We start from the raw sequence: 8761 nt of genomic DNA, 5'->3' as shown, positions 1-8761 counted from the left end.
ATTATGAATGTTTTTTTGCGCGGGGCATGGAGGATGCTTGAGTGGGCCTGGTGCATGCACAAATTCATGGATAAATGATATTCGAGGAGGTCGCGCCAGAAAAAATAAAGTAGGCTTTCGATAATTCAAAACGGTGCCCGACATATTATACTTAAATTCCATCGACCTTTTTCTTGTGGAACAGAATCCGCTCCCAGATTCCATTATGAACAAATGAGATAGAACAGGAGTGGCTGACCCACTCTTTATTATCTTTGCCCCTAGCCGGGTCAACCGCGACGTGTACTCACTGACAGGAACCTCCCACCGGACACGCGCGCGCGTTCTTGTCGAGACTCAGACCATGTCGCCCAGCGAAAGCCCGGTCTTCCACGTAACACCCTCCCGGCGGCTACACAATATACAGATTCCACCGTGTCAAGCTCCTTCTTTCCCCCTACCTACCTGATCAGCTCGACACCATGCTGCCAGCACGCCTCGCCGCCGTGCTGCTCCTCCCCCTAGTCCTCGCGCTGCTCCCAGCCGGCGGGCGATGCCAGCAGGGCGATGACAACCCCGGCCCCGGCGTGCGCGACCGCGCTCTGCCGCCGTCGGCCTCGTCCGCCGCCACGGCGGCGCTCATGGCCAGGATGGACACCGTCAGCCGCGAGCTCGTCGACGAGGTGCAGAGCAAGTACGGCTTCTGCATGTCCAGCGTGTACGTCTTCTCGCCCTGCGCTGCGGTCCCGGCCCAATTTTACCTCCCCTTGCTGTTCATTTCGCTGCTTGGTGTGCATATTGGTCTGTTGGTCGTGAGCTGAAAGAAAGGAGGAATTTTAATTCGTAGGAACAATGATATCGACCAGACTTTCGACTTCACCTCCGACCCGAGCTTCATTTCGGAGTGCAATGAGCAAACCCAAGGTACAAACAACATTCAAGCTAAGTCGATCGGCCACTTTTCTTGTGGTATATCTTGGAGTCTAGAGTATAAGACAGCACGAGTGTCCTTCTAGCTAGGTCAACGGTCAGGCCCAGTTTGGTCTTTATTCTTCAATTGTCCTCTCCTGCACAAAAATAATGATGATTAGCAGTTCAACCTAAAATCGAAGAACTCCGTTGTAGCATGTTTTTTTCCAAAGAACATTTCATTCAATTGATATATCTAGGTGATACAATCGCATTGAAAGAATGCTAGCCTTTGCATAACGCGATGCACACAACCAATAAGTTCAGCAAGCCTAAAAATAAATATCATTTTACAGCAAAAATAAACCAGTCCAGCTTAGGATGGGGCAAATCCTACCCGAAGATTACACCGTCATCCATGTTGGGAGAAAATCCCCCTGGCTGTATGCCCCAGCTGTGTAGACGCCATAATAAAAAGGTATCTGTCCTCCGACCTCTTCATGATAGACCACGTACGGAGCCATCGTGTACAAGTATGAATAACCTGCACAAGAGATGAAACATATTTATTGTTAAAAATCACATTATTTCTGGTAAGCCACATTGTCCAACATAAGGCAGCCGCCCCCACGAGTAGATGTTCAGAAAATTGTTTATCGATGCCCCGCAACCAATTGTCGAACATGTCACGTGCACTATATGGGGGGTATACATTTAAAGTTACTTGAACTATGGCCCAGACTGCATGAGCAAACTTACACTCAAAAAATAAGTGTTTGATGGACTCATCATTTTGGCAAAAGACACATGTCTTGCTACCTTACCAGTTGCGTCGTGCCAGGTTATCTCTAATTAAGATAACCCATCTGTTTAGAAACCAGAAGAATATCTTCACTCTTAAGGGAATTTTGAGCTTCCACAATTTCTTGTTATCAACCGAAACATCAATGTGAACCATTGCATCATAGAAGCATCTGACTGAAAAGCTACCGTTCTGATGCAAATTCCATCGGAACTTGTCTGGTTCGCCTGACAGCTGGATGGCCTCCAAACGGATGAGTATTCATTCCATGCTATTAGGCGGGGCCCAAAAAGGTCCTTGCGGAAAGAAATGCCAGGGTTTTCTTGTCAGTACTTGTTTGATCGTGATGAATTTATGTCTGATGATCCTATACAAGCTAGGGTATTGCACCATAAGTGGAGTGGCCCCCAACCAGGTGTCTTCCCAGAATCGAACCTGAGAACCATCCCTAACCAAGAAAGTACCAAATTGGAAAAACAATTTCTTGGCCTTCATCACTCCAAAAAATGTGAATCATCTGGTTTCCAAAGAACTTGAGAAATGGATTTAGACCCCACATACTTGTTATGAATGATTTTCTGCCACACCCCATTCTCGGTGAGTAGTTTGTGTAGCCATTTACTCAGGAGAGCGATGTTTTTAATCTCAAGATTCTGAATTCCAAGGCCCCTTGACTTTTAGGTCGGGATAATATACTCCGTCTAGCTAGCCGATATTTCTTGGATTCATTATCACACTACCAAAAAAATATGTGACATGATATGGCCATGATCATCTTGCGCTTTGATCTCCATCCCCAAAGTACTGTCATGATCTCTATCGTCACCGGCACGACACCATGATCTTCATCATCTTGATCTATATCAATGTGTCGTCACATGGTCGTCTCGCCAACTATTGCTCTTGCAACTATTGCTATCGCATAGCGATAAAGTAAAGCAATTATTTGGCACTTGCATCTTATGCAACAAAGAGACAATCATAGAGCTTCTGCCAGTTGCTGATAACTTCAACAAAACATGATCATCTCATACAACAACTTATATCTCATCACGTCTTGACCATATCACATCACAACATGCCCTGCAAAAACAAGTTAGACGTCCTCTACTTTGTTGTTGCAAGTTTTACGTGGCTGCTACGGGCTGAGCAAGAACCGTTCTTACCTACGCATCAAAACCACAACGATAGTTCGTCAAGTTCGTGCTGTTTTAACCTTCTCAAGGACCGGGCGTAGCCACACTCGGTTCCACTAAAGTTGGAGAAACTGACACCCGCTAGTCACCTGTGTGCAAAGCACGGCGGTAAAACCAGTCTCGCGTAAGCGTACGCGTAATGTCGGTCCGGGCCGCTTCATCCAACAATACCGCCGAACCAAAGTATGACATGCTGGTAAGCAGTATGACTTGTATCGCCCATAACTCACTTGTGTTCTACTCGTGCATATAACATCAACGCATAAAACCTAGGCTCTGATACCACTGTTGGAGAACGTAGTAATTTTAAAAAATTTCCTACGCACACGCAAGATCATGGTGATGGCATAGCAACGAGAGGGGAGAGTGTTCGTTCACGTACCCTCGTAGACCGTAAGCGAAAGCGTTATGACAACGCGGTTGATGTAGTCGTACGTCTTCACGATCCGACCGATCCAAGCACCGAACGTACGGCACCTCCGAGTTCAGCACACGTTCAGCTCGATGACGATCCCCGGGCTCCGATCCAGCAAAGCTTCGGGGAAGAGTTTCGTTAGCACGATGGCGTGGTGGCGATGATGATGTTCTACCGGCGCAGGGCTTCGCCTAAACTCCGCGACGATATGATCGACATGGAATATGGTGGAGGGGGGCACCGCACACGGCTAAGGAACGATCCGTAGATCAACTTGTGTGTCTATGGGGTGCCCCCTGCCCCCGTATATAAAGGAGAGAGGGGGGAGGCCGGCCGGCCCTTGTTGGGCGCGCCAGGAGGAGGAGTCCTCCTCCTAGTACGAGTAGGACTCCTCCTTTCCTACCCCTACTAGGAGGGGAAGGAAGGGGAGAGGAGGGGAAGGAAAGAGGGGGGCGCCGCCCCCCTCCTAGTCCAATTCGGACCAGAGGGAGAGGGGGCGCACGGCCCTTCCTGGCCGCCCCTCTCTCTTCCCACTAAGGCCCATGTGGCCCATTAACTCTCCGGGGGGGTTCCGGTAACCCTCCGGCACTCCAGTTTTCTCCGAAATTACCCGGAACATTTCCGGTGTCCGAATATAGTCGTCCAATATATCAATCTTTATGTCTCGACCATTTCGAGACTCCTCGTCATGTCCGTGATCACATCCGGGACTTCGAACAAACTTCGGTACATCAAAACTTATAAACTCATAATAAAACTGTCATCGTAACGTTAAGCGTGCGGACCCTACGGGTTCGAGAACTATGTAGACATGACCTAGAACTATTCTTGGTCAATAACCAATAGCGGGACCTGGATGCCCATACTGGTTCCTACATATTCTACGAAGATCTTTATCGGTCAAACCGCATAACAACATACGTTGTTCCCTTTGTCATCGGTATGTTACTTGCCCGAGATTCGATCGTCGGTATCCAATACCTAGTTCAATCTCGTTACCGGCAAGTCTCTTTACTCGTTCCGTAATACATCATCCCACAACTAACTTATTAGTTGCAATGCTTGCAAGGCTTAAGTGATGAGTATTACCGAGAGGGCCCAGAGATACCTCTCCGACAATCGGAGTGACAAAACCTAATCTCGAAATACGCCAACTCAACATGTACCTTTGAGACACCTGTAGTACTCCTTTATAATCACCCAATTACGTTGTGACGTTTGGTAGCACACAAAGTGTTCCTCTAGTAAACGGGAGTTGCATATTTCTCATAGTTACAGGAACATGTATAAGTCATGAAGAAAGCAATAGCAGTATACTAAACGATCAAGTGCTAGGCTAACGGAATGGGTCAAGTCAACCACATCATTCTCCTAATGATGTGATCCCGTTAATCAAATGACAACTTTTTTGTCCATGGCTAGGAAACTTAACCATTTTTGATTCACGAGCTAGTCAAGTAGAGGCATACTAGTGACACTATGTTTGTCTATGTATTCACACATGTATCATGTTTCCGGTTAATACAATTCTAGCATGAATAATAAACATTTATCATGATATAAGGAAATAAATAATAACTTTATTATTGCCTCTAGGGCATATTTCCTTCAGTACTATAGTGGCCTTCAACTCCGATCTCTTCAACACCCAGACCACCTCTCTGGCCATGAACACGGTCTCGACGACTATCCATATGCGCGCCTCTCTTGCCTCCTGGTGTGTCACTATTGTGTATGGGCCTCAGGGACACACTAATAAACTTGCCTTTATCAACAACTCAAGGCTATCAGTCCTTCCCTGTTGCCAACATGGCTTCCCCTGTGCATGTTCAACCTTTGTACATGGCCAAGGATAAGAGCAATACGAGATCAATCCGAGGCTGGTCAATGTGTCATGTGCGGCTCTTAACATCATGGAGCTCTTTGAACAATGGTTGAATGGACATCGATTCACGTGTGTTAGTTCATGTCAACTGAGAAAATCAAGACCGGTCATATTTTCTACACCACGGACTGGGGGCTGCTCTTCCTTCAATGCCCGTTATGCTCAACCTCGAAACCACTGAGATATAACCATTGCTGATGGCCACAGACAACACATTAAGCATAAGCTCCTTTGTGTAGCTTCTATTCAACGCATCTGAATTCACCAACATTCGTGGGTGATATGGCTGTGCGCGAGATGCAAACTCCAAATTGTTCCACATCAAGACTAATGGCCCCCGCTGTTGCAAACTGACAATGGGCAGTTCACCACCTAGGCTAGCAAACACCTTGAGCTTCACAATCACTTTTCGTCCACCATTAGGAACTCGAGAATGCTATCGAGTTCTCTAACTCGGACCTGTCGGATATCCCTAGACTTGACCTCTCTTCTCTGGACAAGTCATGCTCAGATGGCGAGATCAAATTGGCGGTGCTTGTTTGATCTTCCTTCGAGGAAGGCGTCCGGACCTGACGGCTTCACCATTGATTTTTCCAGGAGGTGTTGGGAAGTGATCAAACATTAACTATAGGCGGCCATTAACTAATTCTTCGGCATGTGGGCAATCATTGCCACCAACTCAACTCACTACACATGTATGTATTGGGCATGAATTTCGCTAGCAACAAATACATCCGTTGGGATGGTCATACTATTAAGTGCTAGAAACATGACTTAATTCTGAGTCTCTTGATACCGAGCAGAACTGGCCAGATGGGTCGGCACGACACAGCCCGATCTACCCTAAATGGGCCAGGCATGACACGACCCACCCAGGCATGCCTTAACACACGACCGTGTTGGGCCTGCACTCGTGCCCCGTACCCTGGCCCAGGCACGGCCCTATGTGCCGGCACGACTCGAGTATAAATGTTTCGGGCCAGGTCCACCACGGGCTATCGGCCATCATGCCATGACCGGCCCATTTGGCTACCTTTACCGAGCTGTCGAGTGTCGACCTATTGCTCTGAAATCGCTCGTCGCGCAAAACTTTAGCGGTTCGCTCGCTCTCGAAAAGAAATAAGGTGGCCAGGAGCTCTACCATGGACGGCACTCCCGCATAGGGACAAGAAGAGAGGGGGCGGCCAGGCGCGTGACCCCTCGGGCGTGCATCCATAGAGCATCTTCAACAGCCACGCGAAACGACGCGCGCGCGCGGTAAACGCAGCTTTTAGCGCGCGCGGGGCGTTTTGCCGCGCTCCAGCGGTGGCGGGATAATCGCGCGCGCGGGAATTGTTTGCGCGCGCGCAAAAAGGCGCCAGCTCGCGCCTCATTTTTTGCGCACCGCTTCCGGCGCGCCTATAAAGTGCGGCGCGCGCCACGCGCCTCTCCACGCCTCTTCTTCCTTCCCTCTCTGCCACGCGCCGCTCTAGCGCCCCGCCACCGATGCGCCGCTCCAGCGCCCCGCCATGCCGCCGCGCCGCCGAGGAGCGTCCGGCTACCGCGGCGTCCGCCTACGCCCCAACGGCGGCTACTACGCGGAGATACGCTTCGGCGATCTCCGGCTCGGCCTCGGCACGTACGGGACGGCGCGCGAGGCCGCCCGCGCGTACGACGCGGCAGCGTGGCGCCTGGGCCGGCCGCGCGGCCAGATGAACTTCCAAGACGTGTACATGCTCCAGCAGGCGCTCGACGTCGCCCCGCCGCCTCGTCTGAACACGGCACAAGACCGTGCGGAGCACGCCGAGCGGCAGCGCCGCCTCCTCGTCGCCCAGGAGGACGAGCGGGTCATGGCGGAGTGGCACCGGCGCCACCCGGAGGACGTTGCCTACGAGCAAGCCTACTGGGCAAGGCGTCGCGAGGAGGACACGCGAAGGCGCCGCGAGGCGCAGTTGGACAGGCGTTGGCGGAAGGCGTTGGCGAACGAGCAGACCGATCTCGTTGCAGCAGGTCGTAGGACGATCTTCACCCCCGAGGATGATCGTTGGTTGGACATATGGCTATCAACCTCGGACGACACCGCCGAGGATGATAATGGTGATGATGATGATAGCGACTTAGAGTAGTTTTATATGCTATCTATTTAGTTTTTTATCGTTTGTGGTTTTAAATTATGCAATCTATGTTTTCGATGTAAAATACCTTTGTATCGTTTAAAATCCTATGCAATCTATCTAGTTTCTATGCTTTCAATTTTATGCCTATATCCTAGTTTGTAGAATGAGCGCGCGCTGCAATTTTTGCGCGCCTGCTGGAGCGGCGCGCGCTGCATTTTAGCGCCGCGACTAGAGCAGGCGCTGCGCGCCGCGCCAAACCAGGCGATGGGCGCGCGCTAAAACCATTTTTTGCGCGCGGCGCGTTCAGCGGCTGTTGGAGATGCTCATGCTCATAGAGCTCGATGACGGCGACCGTATCTCCCCCCGCCCCCACCCACGCGCGCGAGCCCTCCAGATCCGCAACTTCGAGCTCCTGCAGTACCGTTGGCAGCCACGAGCAGGTCCTGGAGCATGCTGCTGCTGCTCCGGTGCGGGGCAGAGGAGACCGGGGCGCAGGCGCACGTGCTGCAGCGGCAGCTGGACAAGGACTGCGCGCGGGCGGAGCAGAAGCCGTTCTGGAAGGGCGGCGGCGAGCAGAAGCCTTCTGGAAGGAGCGGCGCGCGGCGCAGCAGCAGCCGGCGGCATCGTCGCGGCTGAGCACGCCGGTCGCTAAGGGGGCGGAGGCCAGGCAGGCTGTGAACGCGAGAAAGAGGAGACGGGGATGACTCGGTCAGAGTCTGCAATTCAATACTCCCAAACAGAAAGGGACTATAATTGGTTGCTCTCTTTAGATTTCAGTTATCCAATACATGTACATCCAAACAGAAAATCTTGAATTGCATTCCATTTCAATACCTTGGTTGATTTGGTATTGCAGCTCAATTCAATTCGTTGGGCTGAATACATACATCCAAACAAAGCATAAGAGTACAACTCCTTCCGTCCCATAATATAAGATGTTATACAACCAATATACGAGTACCTTCCAAGAGGTAATACTAACATCATCCACTGGATCTAAGAGAATTATCGGCTATTGTTACTTTGGGACTATATCGCATTGCTTTGACCAGAGCCAGAATTAAAGTGCATGCCTTTAGTTCTGTTGAAAGAAAATATGTCCCATAAATATTTCCAGAATAAAACAAATGTGTTGTGTATGCAGGGAGATTGGTTGAGATGATGTGCAACAAAGCTGAAATAGAGTTATATCTCAGCAGCTTGGGAAGCAAGAGCATTGTAAGGATTAGTAGGGATTGCAATCAATTCTCATGGGCACCTGGGTGCCAATCTGGCTGGGCTTGCTCAACCCCGGAAGCCAACTCACTCGCAAACAACTCATTTGAGAACCCGGTTCTGTCCAGAGCAGAGAATTGCAGGCCATGTTGTCCAGGTTTCTTCTGCCCTCGTGGACTGACTTGCATGATGCGTAAGTGTTTCTTTCCAAACAGATTACCCTTAGACACTAACTTAATGGTGCATGCAATCAACAGCATTATA

General features: G+C 50.1%; 1 protein-coding gene across 4 annotated transcripts in view; it reads left to right on the top strand.

Moving 5' to 3' along the window:
* The first annotated feature begins 420 nt into the window (after positions 1 to 420).
* The window catches only part of LOC119331963 (ABC transporter G family member 25-like), a 14344-nt gene continuing 6003 nt past the window's right edge, over positions 421 to 8761 (top strand). The window contains exons 1-3 of one of the 4 annotated variants that reach the window (XM_037605145.1): positions 421 to 697; positions 827 to 903; positions 8427 to 8690. In XM_037605145.1, the coding sequence (XP_037461042.1) occupies positions 462 to 697; positions 827 to 903; positions 8427 to 8690 (577 nt within the window). In that variant the 5' untranslated portion in view covers positions 421 to 461. Of the gene's footprint in view, positions 698 to 826; positions 904 to 7599; positions 8254 to 8426; positions 8691 to 8761 lie in introns of those variants that run through there. The other 3 variants (XM_037605158.1, XM_037605164.1, XM_037605151.1) reach the window with 3 other exon arrangements.

The sequence above is a fragment of the Triticum dicoccoides genome, chromosome 1B, assembly GCF_002162155.2.
Source record: "Triticum dicoccoides isolate Atlit2015 ecotype Zavitan chromosome 1B, WEW_v2.0, whole genome shotgun sequence".
Taxonomy (NCBI): Eukaryota; Viridiplantae; Streptophyta; class Magnoliopsida; order Poales; family Poaceae; genus Triticum; species Triticum dicoccoides.
The sequence above is the reverse complement of the archived record's forward strand: the minus strand, read 5'-3'. Positions and strand labels throughout refer to the sequence as shown.